This window comes from Thamnophis sirtalis, unplaced genomic scaffold, assembly GCF_051295495.1.
Source record: "Thamnophis sirtalis isolate CommonGarterSnake01/CBP01778 unplaced genomic scaffold, rThaSir2_p1.2 scaffold_8, whole genome shotgun sequence".
Classification (NCBI taxonomy): Eukaryota; Metazoa; Chordata; class Lepidosauria; order Squamata; family Natricidae; genus Thamnophis; species Thamnophis sirtalis.
In genome coordinates, this window is record NW_028261388.1 from 9,705,664 (window position 1) to 9,724,170 (window position 18,507).

The window sequence follows — 18,507 nt, forward strand, 5'->3', positions numbered from 1 at the left end:
AAATTGGGCTGAGAAAGAGTGGCCAGCCCAAAATCACCCAGAAAGACTAGAATTCACTGTCTTCTGGTTTCTAGGCCAAGTTGTGGACTCTCCAACACTTGAATGTTTAAAGAAGAAATTAGACAGTCATTTCTCTGAAATGCTATAGGGTCTCCTGATTGGACAGGAGGTTGGACTAGAAGACCTCCACGGTCTCTTCCAACTCTATTATCCCAAAAAATCCAAAAGCATAAAAAAAACAAACCAGAAACATAAAAACAATAAAAAAACACATTCAAACTAGGTTGGTTGGGTTTCCCCCAAATAAAATTTATTTATTTAAAAAAGATTCCTCCTAAAATAGAGTAAAGATACCGTCCTTTTCTTTCAGGTAACTACACTCTTCGAGTTGACTGTACTCCATCGATGCATAGCCTGGTATATAATCTAGCTAAAAAGGTAAAATATGGTCAGATCAGGGGTGGGTTCTTGCCAGTTCTAACCTCTTCTATAGAAGAGGTTCCACAAATCTACAGTGCCGTTTAGAACCGGTTCCAGCTCCCTCCCCCTGCCCGTCCGCACATCATCAAGATGAAGAGCGAGAGGAGGAATTCTGGGAATTGAAGTCCACAAGTCTTAAAGCTGTCAAGTTTGAACACCCCTGGGGTATTTTTTTCCTAAAGGGTTAGGGGTGCAAGGGTCTTGTAACTTGACAGCTTTAAGACTTGCATGCTTCAAATTCCAGAGTTTCTGAGCTAACATTTTGGTTGCCAAGCAAGAGTGTTGTTAAGTGAGTTTCACCACATTTTACAAGTTGGCCACGCACAGCCAGTCACATGGCTGGCAAGCCACTCCCACCCAGACACATGGCCAGCAAGCCACTCCCACCCGGTCACATGACCACCAAGCCATTCCCACAAAACAGGCCACACCCACAGAAGAGGTTCTAAGAAATTTTGAAACCCACCACTGGGTCAGATGTACGGTGAAGTCACATATCTTATAGTTTCGGAGAAGAATTCAGAACAATTCTTCGTAAGGTTCTAGCAAGCTTCCGATCTTCCAGATCTAACTGGGTTCATCCTGGTTTCTTTCTCTACCCCAAAGATGGGTATCTCTGCTATATCAGGTGTTTTGGATCCCATTTGCCCATTCTTTTATTGGTACACTGCTGAAAATGTCAACCTCCCTTTTTAAAAAAAAGGAGATCTCAAAGAGCTCTTTAGAAATAAATGCATTACTTTGCAACCAGCATTTCTTTACTGATAAGACTCTATTTCTCTAGCTTGTTAAACTACAAGTGGCCGTGTGCAATAGGCATGTGAAAATAATCTTGGGCAGAGATGGGCTTCAAAAATTTCAGCAATGGGTTCTCTTCCCATTCTCTTCTGGGTGGATGTGGCCATAGTGGGAGTGGCCTAGTCAACCTCCTGCACGGTGGGTGAGGGGTTCGCCTTCCTTTCCTTGAGCCTTTGGGAGGGCGAAAACTGCCTCCCCTGCGCTCCAGAGGCTGGAAACAGGCCCGATCTTCTGGAAGTTCCAGGAGGCCCGTTTTCCCCCCTCCCTGAGCCTCCGCATCAGTGTGGGGTTACGATCGGTATGCCCCGGTACGGGCGTACCGGTGCCTGCCGGGAGCATCAGGTACCATTCTGGTATGGTCTCCAGAGGGGCCACCCGGGGTAGGTGGGGCCAGCCGCAGGTGGGATTTGGAAGTTCTCCAAATCGGTCATAATATTAGCTACAGGTTCTCCTGAACCTGCCCGAACCCGTAGCAACCCACCCCTTACCTTGGGAGATGGAGGAGGAAGTTCTGCAGTAAAGTAGGATTATTGGTAATTCACCAAGGTATGTCTCTTTTCTGAACTACCTTGCAAATCTGACATCAATCTTGCAAGACTGAGAGTATTCCTCCTCTCCTCTCTATTCAGTCTTTTCCAGAGGGAGGGTCTTTTCCCAAACTCTTCCCATGCTGTGGAGTCCTAGGATTTGATTGTTTTTTGCAGACATCTCATGACCCAGCTTGATAACATCATCAGTGCTGGGAGGGAGTAGGTTTTGCTCTCTTTTTATATACTAGTAGTTTTCCCTATCAGTGGGAGTGTTTTTGGTATACCTATCATGAATGCCTGATAGGTACACAAAAAACTGAGTTTTTAAGTCCCATCCTCTGGATATCTCTAGTTGTAGTGATTATGGCATTATCTAGAGCCAGAAATCTAGTCACTCTCTCTTTCAGCTCAATGCAGCTCACAGATTGCTACTGTAGAGATAAAAAAGCGGGGGGGACATCCCCTTGGAAGTCACCTTAGAGAATTCAGAACCGAAGTGGCGCAGTGGTTAGGGTGCAGTACTGCAGGCCACTTCAGCTGACTGTTATCTGCAGTTCAGCGGTTCAAATCTCACCAGCTCAAGGTTGACTCAGCCTTCCATCCTTCCGAGGTGGGTGAAATGAGGACCCAGACTGTGGGGGCGATATGCTGACTCTGTAAACCGCTTAGAGAGGGCTGAAAACCCTATGAAGCAGTATATAAATCTAACTGCTATTGCTATTGCTATTCAGATAAGAAATCTAGCAAATTAAACAGCCATAAATTCTATGAATGCAAGACGTCCACTCACTGTTTGAGGGTGATCAAGTTCGCAGGCTACGCCTGGTCCAACGTCCACATGAGAAACTGCCCTACCTTTGCAGTCCTGGAACTCACCGTGTTGAAGACAACATTTGAATTGTGAGGATCTTAATTGCCTTCCTTCTGCCAACCCAGCAGTTCGAAAGCAATGTACAAAATGCAAGTAGAAAAATAGGAACCACCTTTGGTGGAGAAAGTAAAAGCGTTCCGTGCACCTTTGGCGTTGAGACATGCCGGCCACATGACCCCAGAGACGTCTTCGGACAGCGCTAGCTCTTCGGCTTAGAAGCGGAGATGAGCACTGCTCCCTAGAGTCAGGAACAACTAGCACATATGTGCGAGGGGAACTGTTATTGTTAGTTGCCTTCTCTGTACAATTTTAATCTCAAGATCTCAATGTGGGAAATCTACGGAGATTCTCAGTCCTTCAGGTCATGGTTGTCCCAAAGGGTCTGCTTTTTTTAAATTTTTCAAGAGGCCACTGGCCGTTCTTTGTTTTTCCTTGAAGACGTTTCGCTTCTCATCCAAGAAACTTCTTCAGTTCTTGGATGAGAAGCGAACTGTTTTCCAGGAAAAACAAAGAAAGTCCAGTTAAAAAAAAGAAGAAAAACACTTTTGGATATCAACATGAAAAGATTAAAAACTCAAAGGGCAGAATTGATATCTGCAGCTTGATTGATCCAGAACAGAGTTTTTCAACCTCAGTGACTTTAAGACGCATGGATTTTAACCTGCTGACTGAGAAATTTTGACAGCAGAAATCCACACATCTTAAACTTGCTGAGGTTGAGAAAAACTGGACTGGACGGAATGTTCTTGTAGACCGGACAATATTAGTTGAGTTGAGTTTACTTTATTGTCACTGCAAATGGCACAACGAAATTAAATGCTGTCTTCAGTGTACATTACAATTATAAAAAATAAAAACACAAACGTGCATCCTTTATATTCTATATAATTGAAATTGAAAACCTGATATTGCACTATATGGTAGAATTCAATATAGTTACTGCCAGGGGTGGGTTTCAGGCGGTTCGCCGCAGTCCCCGCGAACCGGTTGGTCGGCGAACCCGGAAGTAAGTAACTTCCTGGAACGCCGAAGGATCCACCCACCCGCCCACGTTTCTTACCCGGTTTTGACGAGTTCTGCACTTACACGCATGCGCAGAACGCATACAGCACCTGCACGATCCTCCAGGAGCAGCTGGAGCATCACACAGGCGCTAGTATGCATGCGTGCACTGCGCACGTGCACGAGGACGCCACCGGCCCCATTCCAACCGAACCAGTTGGAACGGGGTGAGAAACCCACCCCTGGTTACTGCCCTGGGATAGAAGCTGTTTTTTAGTCTGTTTGTCCTTGTTTTCATTATCCTGTACCGTCTGCCAGATGGTAATAGTACAAAAAAAAAAGAGTGCCCAGGATCAGAGGGATCTTTGAGAATGTTTTGAACTTTCTTAAGGCAGCGGGAACTATAAAGCTCTTCCAAAGAGGGGAGAGGGCAACCAATGATCCTCTGGGCAATGATGTTGACCCTCTGGAGTGCTGTCCTATTTGCCACTGTGCAACTGGCAAACCACACACAGGTGCAGTAAGTTAGAATATTCTCCGTGGTGCAGTGGTAGAAGATCAACAACAGTTTTTCATTCAGTTGTTGTTTCCTGAGATGTCCCAGGTAGTATATTGTGGGGTTGTGTGTGATTTTCCATTGAGCTCATACTTGTCTGAGAAACGAAGGCCTCCCAGAATAACAATAATTAAAAACAGCTACTTTTCTGTTAGGTATGTAAATAGTACGTACGTTGAAAAATAAGGGTTATGTGGTTTGAATAATGAGAGTGCACTGAAGCGTAGCTTAGGAATGCCAGTATCAGCACGTCAAATTTCGTAGAAGGTTGCCCTCATGATTAAGTAGGCAAGGTAGCTTGTAACCCACAATCTATGATTTTACAAAAGCATGTTATGTCAGATACCAGCCTCTTTCAGTGTGGTGTTGTCCAGATGTGCCGGATTCCAAAATAATCCACCTGGGCATTAAGGGCGTTGTATAATATAACTGGAGCAAACCAGTTGAGAAAGTCTATATTACATATTTCCCATTTAGACCATTGCAACATTGAATTCATACAACACTTCAGATTCAATCTCCAAAAGTTGCTTTGGAGCACACAGAAATGCAAATAGGATCCTTAAAAACTGGCCTCTATGTATCCGAATGTACAACCTAAATGCTGGAGATGTGATTGTCTCGATGCTACATACTGTCATATATAGTGGACTTGTAAAAAGGTAAAAGCATTTTGGATAAAAATATGGTGGATTATGCAAAATGTTCTTAAAAAAAGGATAAAGTTTACCCCTCAGTTATTCAGACAGGGTTCGCAACTTGGGAGTCCTCCTGGACCCACAGCTGACCTTCGATCACCATCTGTCGGCTGTGACCAGGGGGGCATTTGCCCAGGTTCGCCTGGTGCGCCAGTTGCAACCCTACCTGAACCGGGAGGCTCTCACAACAGTCACTCGTGCCCTTGTGACCTCTAGGCTGGAATACTGCAACGTGCTCTACATGGGGCTGCCCTTGAAGAGCATCCGGCGACTTCAGCTAGTCCAGAATGCGGCCGCGCGAGTGATTGTGGGTGCTCCTCGGTTCGCCCACATAACACCTATCCTCAGCGAGCTGCGCTGGCTACCTGTTGATCTCCGGGTGCGCTTCAAGGTGCTACTTACCACCCATAAAGCCCTTCATGGTAGTGGATCTGGGTACTTGAGAGACCGCCTCCTGCCAATTACCTCCTCGCGACCGATTAGATCACACAGATTAGGCCTCCTCCGAGTTCCATCTGCCAGCCAGTGCCGACTGGCAACTACGCGGAGGAGGGCCTTTTCAGTAGTAGCTCCGACCCTTTGGAACGACCTCCCCGTGGAGATTCATACCCTCACCACCCTCCAGACCTTCCGCACAGCCGTTAAGATCTGGCTATCCCGCCAGGCCTGGGGTTAAAGATTGGGATCCGTCCCCACCCGAATGATGAATGAATGTTGCTTCTATTTTTTAATTGTGTATTGTCTGTATATGTCATTACGTGTATCCCCTCCCTATAGGTTGTAAGCCGCCCCGAGTCCCCTCAGGGAAAAGGGCGGCCTATAAATAAAAGCAATCTAAATCTAAATCTAATCTATTCTTGTTAGGTATAATTACTGATTGTACAGTTATATAGACTAACTTTATTTTGCATTTAATAACCACAGCAAGACTGTTGGTGGCGCAATACTGGAAGAAGGAAGATTTGCCTACTATTCAAGAATGGACATTAAAAGTAACAAACCTTACACAGATGGCTAAAATATTAGCTTATCTCAAGGATCACTCAAATGAGAGATATAAACTGTAGTGGAGAAGATGGATTGACTATACTCAAAATAAATATGGGACTAAGAAATTCCAGATAGTTTATGACTGAAGAAACAAGGAATGATATAATCTGTTTAGAGCCAGCCTAGCAAGAAGGAGTTAAAGCTCAAATGAAAGATGATACTAACTTTTTTTAAAGTTTTTTTTTAGAATATCTTTGTTAAAGATTTATACCCTGTATTGGTTCTGGGAAGTCGGGGGTGGGGGTGAAGGTTGGGGGGGTTGGGGGGGTAGAGGGAGGGAGGTAAATATTTGTAAAAGTTTTTTTTAATTAAAAAAAAAGAAATGGAAATAGAACAGCTATTTGTAACATCTTAAAGCAACAGCACCTTTTCCTGGAATCATGGCTCCAGACCAGTGGTGGGTTTCTAATTTTTTTACTACCGGTTCGTTCGTTCATGTGTTCATGCTCGTGCAGGCACGCGACGCTTCTGTGCATGCACAGAAGCGTCCGGGCAGGTGGGTGGAGCCTCCCGCCATCACTACTACCGGTTCATCCAATCCGGGCCGAACCAGGAGCAACTCACCTCTGCTCCAGACAGGTGCTATATTGTATTCATTTCCCAATTTTCCCCTTGAAAAAGGTTAGCAATCGCAATACCTCTTCACAGTGCTTTACAGCCCCTCTCTAAGTGGTTTACAGAATCAGCATATTTCCCCTAACAATCTGGGTCCTAATTTGACCAAGCTTGAAATGTTGGAAGGCTGAATCAACCATGAGCCGGTCAGGATTGAACTGCTGTCAGTCAGCAGAGTTAGCCTGCAATATTGCATTCTAACCACTGCGCCACCATGACTCTTGGCAACAATAGGATCTTGCTTTTGTTCTATAGTTTATTTTTTAAAATTTTAATTTGTTGAACAATTTTCTTCATTTTGTAATGCAATTTCAATCAATTTCAAATGTTCTGGTATATCTAATATGTACATACAAGTTATTTACATTATTTTTCCTTTTCGTTTATGCGCGTATCTATTTTATACGGTATACAATTATTATAATTACATCACTATATATATATTACATTTTTGTCATCTCTTAATTTACTTTAACCTTCTTGATCTTTACTTCTATTCTCCAACCAATTATACCATGTGTCCCGAATCAAATAGTATTCCGTTTCTCCTCTTCCCTTTGTTTCTATTGTTAGCCTATCCATCTCCACACATTCTAACAGTATTTTTTTATCAGAGGGGATGCTATCGTTTTTCTATAGTTTCATTAATACAACTCATGTCTTTGTAGATACCAAGCCCTGATGAAGGATTTGAAGGCAGATCTCTTTTTGAAAGTTGGTATGAGAAAAACCCGTCAAGGGAACAGAAAGGCTTCCCAAGGTATCTCACGTTAAAATAATTTATAATTTCTTACGTCACTTGTTCCCCTTCTCTTACCTATTTTCTTTCCAACAGGGTAAACAAGTTGGGTTCCGGCAATGATTTTGAAGTCTTTTTCCAGAGGTTGGGGATTGCTTCTGGTAGAGCCCGTTACACTAAAAACTTTGTAAGTGTGTTCAAATAATTTTTTTGGGGGGGGGAGGGTGGTGCTTTCAAGTCAGTGTTGACACTTGGTGCCTGCCTGGATCAATCCCTGCAGGTTTCTTGGGAAGATTTTGAAAGTGGTTTGCCATTGCCTCCTTCTTAGGGATGACAAAGAGCGACTGGCTCAAGGCTTCCCATCTGGCTTTGTACGCAAAGCAGGACTAGAACGAAGGACCTCCTGATTTCTAGTCTGGTTCTTTAACCAACAAACCTGATCTCTCTTGAAAGAATAGTCTGAAGAAATCTAATTGAAACTGCCTTCCACACAGGGGTGGGATCAGGGGTGAAATCCAGCAGGTTCTGGCAGGTTCTGGGGAACCGACACTGGACATTTTGAGCAGCTTGGAAAACCGGCAAATGCCACCTCTGGCTGGCCCCAGAGTGGTGTGGGAATGGAAATTTTGCAGTATCCTTCCCTTGGAGCAGGGTGGGAATGGAGATTTTACAGTATCCTTCCCCTGGAGTGGGGTGGGAATGGAAATTTTGCAGTATCTTTCCCTTGGAGCAGGGTGGGAATGGGGATTTTGCAGTATCCTTCCCCTGGAGTGGGGAGGGAATGGGGATTTTGCAGTATCCTTCCCCTGGAGTGGGGAGGGAATGGGGATTCTGCAGTATCCTTCCCCTGGAGTGGGGAGGGAATGGAGATTTTGCAGTATCCTTCCCCTGGAGTGGGGAGGGAATGGGGATTTTGCAGTATCCTTCCCCTGGAGTGGGGAGGGAATGGAGATTTTGCAGTATCCTTCCCCCGGAGTGGGGAGGGAATGGGGATTTTGCAGTATCCTTCCCCTGGAGTGAGGAGGGAATGGATATTTTGCAGTATCCTTCCCCTGGAGTGGGGAGGGAATGGAGATTTTGCAATATCCTTCCCCTGGAGTGGGGTGAGAATGAAGTTTTTGCAGTATCCTTCCACTGGAGTGGGGAGGGAATGGAGATTTTGCAGTATCCTTCCCCTGGAGTGGTAAGGGAATGGAGATTTTGCAATATCCTTCCCCTGGAGTGGGGAGGGAATGGGGATTTTGCAGTATCCTTCCCCTGGAGTGGGGAAGAAATGGAGATTTTCCAGTATCCTTCCCCTGGAGTGGGGAGGGAATGGGGATTTTGCAGTATCCTTCCCCTTCCACCCCCACCAAGCCACTGCCACAGAACCAGTAATAAAAAAAATTGAATTTCACCACGGGGTGGGATCCTACTAGTTTACCAACTGGTTCACTGAGGGCTTGCATCGCTTGTGCGTGCTTGCTTCGCTCACTTGCGTGCCTGATGTGCACTGCATGCACATGCACAGTTCAAAGGAAAACAGCGGAGGCGTGCCAATCCACTCTGCTGGGCTAAAAAACAAGGAAATATAAGCGGGTATAGCCCAGAGGTGGGCAGGCAAGGCTGCCTGAAGGTCAGAGTGAACCGGTTCACTCTCAGCTGATCTCCAGAACTGCCAGTTTGTCCGAACTGGATCAAAGCAGAAGAATCCCATCCTGGCTTCTTCAACCTAAATCTCTCCAGATGTTGGCTGTGGATTGTGGGAACTGCAATTCAGGACTTCTGAAAAATGTCCAAAGAAAGAAAGCCGCAAGCATTCCATCTGGAGAATCTGAAATCTTTCCACTTCAAAGATAAGAATTACCTGGGAAAGTCCATTTTTCTTATCTCAAGCATTTCCCAATAGTTCAGAAGAGGTAAATTATCCAAGAATTTAATTCCAGTGGAAACAGATGGCATTTCCCTTGTCAAGCTGTACAATCCACAATTGCACAGATCTGATTGAAAGCCCAAGGCAATACTCTACTAAGTACAATATAATTTGGGCCTCACCTTATGCCGTCTAGATATAAAAGGAGATATTAAAGATCTTCAAAGCTTTATTAAATCACTTTTCTTATTTAGTTTATCGGTTTACAGTCAAAGGCCCAAGGAAATAACAAACAAAATAAATAAATTAAATAGTTGAACATGACAATATAATACAGAGTAAAAGAAGCAACATAACAAAGGAAGTTTGGAGAAAATGACCTAGTTTATATAACCCTAAAGGCCCCGACTCTAGGGGGCGATGCTTATCTCCGTTTCAAAGCCGAAGAGCTAGCGCTGTCCGAAGACGTCTCCATGGCCGTGTGGCCGGCATGACAAAATGCCAATGGCGCATAGAATGCTGTTACCTTCCCACCAAAGGTGGTCCCTCTTTTTCTACTTTTTACATGCTTTCGAACTGCTAGGTTGGCAGAAGCTGGGACAAGTAACGGGAGCTCACTCCGTTAAGCGACGCTAGGGATTCGAACCTCCAAACTGCCGAACTTTCTGATTGACAAACTCAGCATCTTAGCGGCTGAGCCACCTATGTATATATAACCCTAGAGTTTCTCAAATTTGGCAACTTTAAGATGTGTGGACTTCAGCTCCCAGAATTCCCCAGGTGGCAAGATTTGTAAGTCCGAGTCCTGCTTTAGCCATGAAAGCCAGTTGTGTGACTTTAGGCCAGTCACCCCCTATCAGTCCAAAGTATCTCAGAAGGATCTTGTGAGAAAAATACGGCAAGAAGGAGCATTAGGTTTGTTCACTGCCTTGAACTATTTATAAAAATAAAAAGGACGGGGTTTAAAAAAATGTTTTAAAAAGGACTCGTATTCAAATGAGCAACCATTTATCATTTGCAAGGAGCAAATTATCAAATCCTGGGAAAGTCTGTAGAGATTCTCAGTCATCCGGGTGCTTTTTTAAGGAAGGAAGTGGACTTCCTTGTTTTTTTTTTCTTTTGAAGTTGTTTCACTTCTCATCCAAGAAGCTTCTTCGGCTCTGTAGGACCTTTAGCTATCCAAATTGGGATGAACGCCCTTTGAATGGTGTGGATTTTCAGAGGAAAAAAAATTGAAGGCCACAGGAACCAGGAGCACCACTCAGATGTGCCTGAGGACACAGATAAACCTCCAAATGCTTCAACAACCCTATAAAAGGATGCAAATGACCATCTGTCTGCAGGGAATATAAATCCTTCCGTTCCCCTCTATCCTGTCAGAGCTGAAGAAGCTTCTTGGGTGAGAAGCAAAACATCTTTAAAAGAAAAAAAAAAAGAAAGTCCAGTTGCCTCCTGAAAAAAACACCTCTGCGAAAACCCTGGGAAATAATTAATGCAATGCAAGTGATATCTAAATTGAAATCATAGTGCATCTGATTACGCATCTGATAATCCATCTTAGCACATTTGCAATCCAGACCATCAAGTTCAGCCACAATGTATTTATTAGCTCTTAGGACAGATCTGTGAACATTTGTTAGTTGCGAAGTCGTGTCCGACCCATCGCAACCCCATGGACAAAGTTCCTCCAGGCCTTCCTGTCATCTACCATCCTCTGGAGCCCATTAAAACTCACGCCTACTGCTTCATTGACTCCATCCAGCCACCTTATTCTCTGCCTTCCCCTTCTTCTTCTTTTGCCCTCCATCTTTCCCAGCATGAGGCTCTTCTCCAGTGAGTCCTTCTTTCTCATTAGGTGGCCAAAGTATTTGAGTTTCCTCTTCAGGATCTGGCCTTCTAAAGAGCAGTCAGGGTTGATCTCCTCTAGGACTCACCAGTTGGATGGCCTTGCAGTCCAAGGGACTCACAGGAATCTTCTCCAGCACCAAAGTTCAAAGGCCTCCATTCTTTGGCGCTCAGCCTTCCTTATGGTCCAACCTTCACAGCCATCCACTGCAGCTGGGAAAACCATAGCCTTGACTATATGCCCTTTTGTTGGCAGGGTGATGTCTCTGCTTTTTAGTATGCTGTCTAGATTTGCCATAACTTTCCTCCCCATGAGCAAGCCTCTTTTAATTTCTTGGCTGCAGTCCCCATCAGCGGTGATCTTGGAGCCCAGGAAATTAAAATCTGTCACTACCTCCCTTTTTTCCCCATCTATTTGCCAGGAATTGAGAGGGCCGGATGCCATGATCTTAGTTTTCTTAATGTTGAGTTTCAAGCTAACGTTCGCACTCTCCTTCTTTACCGGCATCGGTGTTGGATATGTTGTGCAAGCCCCACTTTTTTGTGTACGAGTGTTGTTCAATCACCAAAATGAAGCCCGCTTAGGCTGACGTCTTTTTTTTCCAGAAAGTGGACAGGTTCAGCAGCTACCCGGTTTATCACAGCGTCTATGACACCTACGAGATGGTGGAAAAGTTTTATGACCCAACGTTCAAGAATCACTTGGCTGTAGCCCAAGTGCGAGGCGGGCTGGTTTTCGAGCTGGCGGATGCGGTCCTCCTCCCCTTCGACTGTCGAGATTACGCCAAGGCACTTAATGGCTATGTTGATATCATTTACAACATAACCATGAAACATCAGGCAGCAATGGAAGCACACAATGTATCATTGGGTAAGTGGACAAATCTCCAACATCAAGGCAGGATCTTCAATAACGCACAGCATCCCTTCCCGATTCCTTTGATCTACTTATTGTGAAAGTAAGTTCTCGGGCAGCCAGTGAAAAACAAATCCCAACTATTGCAAAAGGACAGAGTTGGAAGGGGCCTTGGAGGTCCCTTCAGGCAAATGGCTGTCCACTCTCTTCCTAAAAGCCTCCATGGGGCACCTAAACTTTTGGACACAAGCTTTCTCACTGTCAGCAGCCGCAGCCAAAACAAGCCAACACAATCTGAAGTTGCATTAACAGAGGGATAAAATCAAGATCAAGGCAGGTACTAATACCACTGTATCAGTGGTGGGTTTCAAATTTTTTCAGAACCTCTTCTGTAGGTGTGGCCTGCTTTGTGGGAGTGGCTTGCTGACCATGTGACCGGGTGGGAGTGGCTTGCTGGCCATGTGGCCGAGTGGTAGGAGCTTGGCAGCCATGTGACTGGGTGGGTGTGGCCAACTTGAAAAATGTGGTGGAACTCACTTAACAACACTCTTGCTTAGCAACCAATATGTTGGCTCAGGAACTCTGGCATTTGAAGCATGCAAGTCTTAAAGCTGTCAAGTTACAAGACCCTTGCACCCCTAACCCTTTAGGGAAAAAAAAGCCTAGGGGGTGTTCAAACTTGACAGCTTTAAGACTTGTGGACTTCAACTCCCAGAATTCCTCCTTTTGCTCTTCATCTTGATGATGGGCTGGAGGAGGAGGGAGATGGAACCGGTTCTAAACGGCACTGTAGATTTGTGGAACCTCTTCTATAGAAGAGGTTAGAACTGGCAGGAACCCATCCCTGCACTGTATAAAGCCTTAGTAAGACCACACCTAGAATACTGAATCCAGTTTTGGTCATCACACTATTAAAAAGATATTGAGAAGAACAAGCAGGATGATTAGGGGACAAGAGGCTAAAACATAAAATGAACTGTTGCAGGAACTGGGCATGGCTAGTCTAGTGAAGAGAAGGACCAGGGGGAGACATGATAGCAGTCTTCCAATATTTGAGGGGCTGCCACGGAGAGGAGGAGTCGGAGTATTATAAAGTATGGAGTAGATGGTATAAATGGTTGGATGATAGATGCAAAAATACTGCATAAGAATTAAGTATTATCTACAACAAATATGACAACATTGTATATATATTTGTAAATATTATATTCTAAGTGACTATATAATATACCAGTAGATTACATTAGAGAATATAGAAATAGAGCTTATGTAAATATGAATGATATTAATGATACTGATACGGAAACGCTGTATTGAGTGGAAATTATTGTTTTGTTTTTGATGTTTAAATAAATTCAATAATTTTTTAAAAAGAAATTTTGGGCTCATTTGCGGTCATAAGTCGAGAATTACCTGTATTATCTTTACAAACATAGACAGCCATATACAGTATGTCCTGCTTCTAACAAAAGGGTACCACCATTCTCCCTTCCCAATTCCATGTATATAAAATATGAGCAAAGCTGCAGATGACTCATATTTCAAGTGCAGCCACTGCACACAAAGGCAAGAGATTTAACAATTAACAGAGTTGGAAGGACCTTGTGGGTCATCTAGTCCCACCCTCTTCCCAAGCAGGAGACCCTACACTATTTCTGACAGATGGCAATCCAGTCTCCTCTTGAAAGCCTCCAGTGATGAAGCTCCCACAACTTCTGAAGGCAACTTCTGTCCCTATCGTTGATTGCTCTCACTGTCAGAAAATGTCTCCTTATTTCCAGGTTGAATTTTTCCTTGATCAGTTTCCATCCATTGTTCCTTGTCTGGCCTTCGGGAGATTAACTAACAGGTCCTGAAAAAACTGTGTCATGCAGTTTTCATCTTTTTCCATCTCAACAGCATCTGCTGACCTAGTCACCTTGGTTTGCCAAAGTAGATAATCCTTTGTTTTTTCAGTTAACTGCTGTGAAACAAAGACTACCTTGGAGTGAATAATTGTTGACCTCTTCCTACTGTTTGTTTACATGGACTTCCTGCCATAATACAATTACTTACTCAGTTCAGACACTATCTCAGAATTCCAGCCTGCTGAGCCATTTCAGAAAATTCTGAATTACAATTCTCGTACCTCTAAACTGCATGGGGAATAAGGGATGTTGGAGCGGCCATTTTAACCTCTGAAGAGCCACAGGTTCTCCACACGTGAGCTAATTTTATGGAAACAATAAAAGTAAGAGTCACAGAATTTAGCATTTTCTCTTTTGCTTTATTCCAGCTTTGCTTCGGGATTCTGTAACAGCATTTTCAGAAGTTGCAGATGACTTTCACCGCAGACTTGAATTAGTAGACATCCATAAGTAAGTCTCCTAATTTTCTGACCTTTCAGATAATACCCTCCAATCTCCTGATGTTAATTGAAGTTTAAGGGATTCTTGCAAGCTCCAGCCTTAGAAAATGTTCCAGTGAAAATATTCCTGTCTCTAAACTTGGCTTGGTTTTCAAACGTTTGTGCATCCTGATCAGAGGTCATGCTCCCTCTAACACTGTTATTTCAATTCTTTAATTTCCAGCCAGATTGAAGTAAGATCTTGGAATGATCAATTGATGTTCTTGGAAAGAGCGTTTATTGATCCTCTTGGATTACCTGGAAGACCATTTTATAGGTAAGGAGAAAAAAATATGTATTTATTTCTTCAATTTCTATAGCCACCCAACTCAGCCCAGTGATTCAAGATGGCTTGTCAACCATCTTTCCATTCTCCCAGTATTAAAAATCCATTTATGTATCTATATCTATATCTATATCTATATCTATATCTATATCTATATCTATATCTATATCTATATCTATATCTATATCTATATCTATATCTATATCTATATCTATATCTATATCATCTATATCTATATCTATATCTATATCTATATCTATATCTATATCTATATCTATATCTATATCATCTATATATCATCTCTATCTCTATCTCTATCTCTATCTCTATCTCTATCTCTATCTCTATCTCTATCTCTATCTATCTATCTTTATTTATTTATTTATTTATTTACTCCGAAGGCCCACGGGAAATGTCGGATGGCCCTGGAGCATCCATCAGAGCCTTCCCCAGACTCCAGGACAGGCCCAAGCCCCCCCCCATCCTCATCAGTCTTTAAGCCACAACAATGGCGGACCACAATAGTGACCAACCAATGGCTTAAAGAAGCCCCCAGGTCTCCCAGCTGATGGCCTTCAAAGTTTTTAGCAATAAATCTGACTTTTCCATCCTGTCATGATGGATCTGTGTGGAAAAAACTTCCAGAGATTTGCCCGAAAGATAATGGTCCAAATAAACCATGGAGGCCATTCTATCAGGTATAAAGATGGTCCGTTGAGATATGGAAACTAAACAATGGAGAAGAGGACTTAGTGTCTCCTAATCTTTGAATTGCTTCTTAAAACCCAATCTTAAGATCTTCTTCATAAGAGATTTTCAGCCTACCAATCTAATCCCGTTGGCTTCCAGAATTCCCCTCGTTGTTGATTATGTGACATTGAATGTAGACTAGGTCAGGGGTCTCCAACCTTGGCAACTTTAAGACTTGTGGACTTCAACTCCCAGAGTTCCTCAGCCAGCAAAGCTAGTTTGATTTTCAGCCTACCAATCTAATCCCGTTGGCTTCCAGAATTCCCCTCGTTGTTGATTATGTGGCATTGAATGTAGACTAGGTCAGGGGTCTCCAACCTTGGCAACTTTAAGACTTGTGGACTTCAACTCCCAGAGTTCCTCAGTCAGCAAAGCTAGTTTGATTTTCAGCCTATCAATCTAATCCTGTTGGCTTCCAGAATGCACCTGGTTGTTGATTGTGTGACATTGAATGTAGACTAGGTCAGGGGTCTCCAACCTTGGCAACTTTAAGACTTGTGGACTTCAACTCCCAGAGTTCCTCAGCCAGCAAAGCTAGTTTGATTTTCAGCCTATCAATCTAATCCCGTTGGCTTCCAGAATGCCCCTCGTTGTTGATTATGTGACACTGAATGTAGACTAGGTCAGGGGTCTCCAACCTTGGCAACTTTAAGACTTGTGGACTTCAACTCCCAGAGTTCCTCAGCCAGCTGAAGTCCATAAGTCTTAAAGTTGCCAAGGTTGGAGAGCCCTGGACTAGGTTTGTTTTGGGCTTGATTCAGTTGAGGAGTTCTTAATGTTTTGAAGGCAGCAGGTTAGAGGATGCTGATTTATTTCAAACCTCAGTAACTTCTGTTCTAAATAATGCGATTCCAATGGCCAGTTGACCTCTCTGCCTTTTTCTAGACACATCATCTTTGCTCCGAACAGTCACAACAAATACGCCGGCGTGTCCTTCCCTGGGATCTACGATGCCCTCTTTGACATTGATCACGAAGCAGACCAAGAGAAAGCCTGGGAAGAAGTGAAGAAGCAGATCTTCGTTGCTGCTTTCACCGTGACGGCTGCAGCTGGGACTCTCAAAGGAACACCATGATTTGCTTAACCACCATGATTGACTAAGTTCTCAGATCAATCCTACTTCAATTGGATCGTGGCGACATCATGATTAACTTGGTATATGTTGTGCTTCTAGTGCAGTGATGGCTAACCTTTTTCCCCTCGTGTGCCAAAATCATGTATTTCCACACCCAAAATGCAATGCGCGCCACCCCTACGCATGCATGCTCCCAGTGGTGGGTTTCAAAAATTGTTTGAACCTACTCTGTGGGTGTGGCCTCCTTTGTGGGAGTGGCTTGCCGCCCATGTGACCGGATGGGAGTGGCTTGCCGCCCATGTGACCGGATATGAAGATGCCGACGACACTTGTCAGAACCACCTTAAATTACCTCACACACAGCACTGGCATGCATAAGAAGATGATGTAAACTTGTTTTTTAAAAGGCATCTTTGGTTTGTGTTAAAACAACTTCAACACACGCAATGTTCTGATTGCACCACAAACACAGTAGTCATGTTTACCTTTCACAGAGGCCCTGAGTTTTATAAATATGAGCATGATAGTGTAGAATAATCCTATCCAAGGACCAGTGGTGGGTTTCAAAAAATTTTTGGAACCTCTTCTGTAGGTGTGGCCGGCTTCCGGGTCCACTGGTGGAACCTCTTCTAACCGGTTTAGTAGATTTGATGAACCAGTTCTACCAAATAGGTGCAAACTGGTAGGAACCCACCTCTGCATGCTCCCCACACACATGCGTGCTCCCCCCCACTCCCCTGCACATATATGTGAACCCCCCACACCCCCATTTTGGGCCTAGCAGGCCTCCCTGAAGCCTCCTGAGACCAAAATGGGCCGCACCACCCCACGCTCCCCCCACCCCCTGTGCATGAGCATGTGACACCCCCCCCCCCCATGCATACAGCGCATCTTCTGCTTGCACAGCAAAGACCCAAAATCCAGCTGGCTGATGGGAGGCGCGCACACATGCACAGTGGAGCTGAGCTGGGGGACGGCTCGTGTGCCCGCAGAGGGGGCTCCATGTGCCATTTGTGGCACGCATGCCATAGGTTTGCCCTCACGGTTCCAGTGGATTAAAGATTAAAGATCATGAGTATATCCTGGCTAAAAGATCCATTCAACCCAAGCCGAAGCCAACATTATGCCTCCATGTAAAAGTTCCCATGAAATCTTTGCTCTCACTGTCCATCCAGAAAATAGCTCTGGTGAATTAAAATGTTTTTAGATGATCTGATGACATTGAGAAGAATTTCCATATTTTTTAGACCTGGTTTGGGCAGGTGGGAAGAGATTGAATATATCTTTGGTGACTGTTTTTCTGACCACCGAAGTAATGCAATGGGGTGGGGTGGGGGGGGGAACCCTGCTGAACGTAATTTCTGTGAAGACTGTATCTAGGACTTTAATACCTGTTGACCTTGGTGAGACACATCTGTCGTAGGTTCATTTGGGCATGGTGGCAGATTTGAGGATGAGATGATATAGTTCTTATAACAGGGGTCCTTTTTATTACAACAGGATCAAATGTGAAGATATTAAACTCAAGGCTGAAATTCAGGCCTTCTTTGCTCTTATACAATATCATTTAATAGTATTTCCTCTTCCTGTCATTAAGTTTTCTACCTCAATATTCTATATGTTCTTTTCCTCTTCTTTAGGGATTATCCTTTTGGGGGTCACTTCTGTTCTTCCTTCCCTCTTTGGTCTTCATCTTGACTGTCACAATCTGCTATGCATTTTCTATTGTGGGAAAATGGGAGAGGGGGGAGATTCGGATTAATGTCAGGGTTCCAAATAGCATCCAAAAGTAAATCAAAGTCCAAGGCAAAGTATTGCTGAAAGTTCCAATTTATTAAGAGAGACATCTGGGAAAACCCAAATCTGAAAGCTTCCTGGCTTTCCCCACTCAGTTGAAAGTTCAAGATCTTGCCCCCATCCCCACCAGTCCATCCCATGGTCCTGCCTCCAAGGATGCCTTTCTTATGACATTCATTCGAATTAATCTTCATTTATTGTGATTTTAAATAACCTTCAGGTATTACGAAAAAATTGCTCTCATTCATTCATTCAATGTGTATAGATGCCCATCCCACATTTGTGACTCTGAACAGCTCATACAATTAAAATAAAAAACAG

The 18,507-nt window shown here is 43.8% G+C and overlaps 1 protein-coding gene across 2 annotated transcripts in view; it reads left to right on the top strand.

Annotated features, from left to right (window-relative positions):
* The window catches only part of LOC106554598 (putative N-acetylated-alpha-linked acidic dipeptidase), a 42,978-nt gene extending 26,393 nt beyond the window's left edge, over positions 1–16,585 (top strand). The window contains exons 12-18 of one of the 2 annotated variants that reach the window (XM_087721074.1): positions 371–438; positions 7,269–7,360; positions 7,436–7,526; positions 11,643–11,907; positions 14,168–14,249; positions 14,463–14,555; positions 16,200–16,585. In XM_087721074.1, the coding sequence (XP_087577200.1) occupies positions 371–438; positions 7,269–7,360; positions 7,436–7,526; positions 11,643–11,907; positions 14,168–14,249; positions 14,463–14,555; positions 16,200–16,389 (881 nt within the window). In that variant the 3' untranslated portion in view covers positions 16,390–16,585. The remainder of the gene's footprint in view (positions 1–370; positions 439–7,268; positions 7,361–7,435; positions 7,527–11,642; positions 11,908–14,167; positions 14,250–14,462; positions 14,556–16,199) is intronic. The other variant, XM_087721073.1, reaches the window with a different exon arrangement.
* The last annotated feature ends 1,922 nt before the right edge of the window (positions 16,586–18,507 follow it).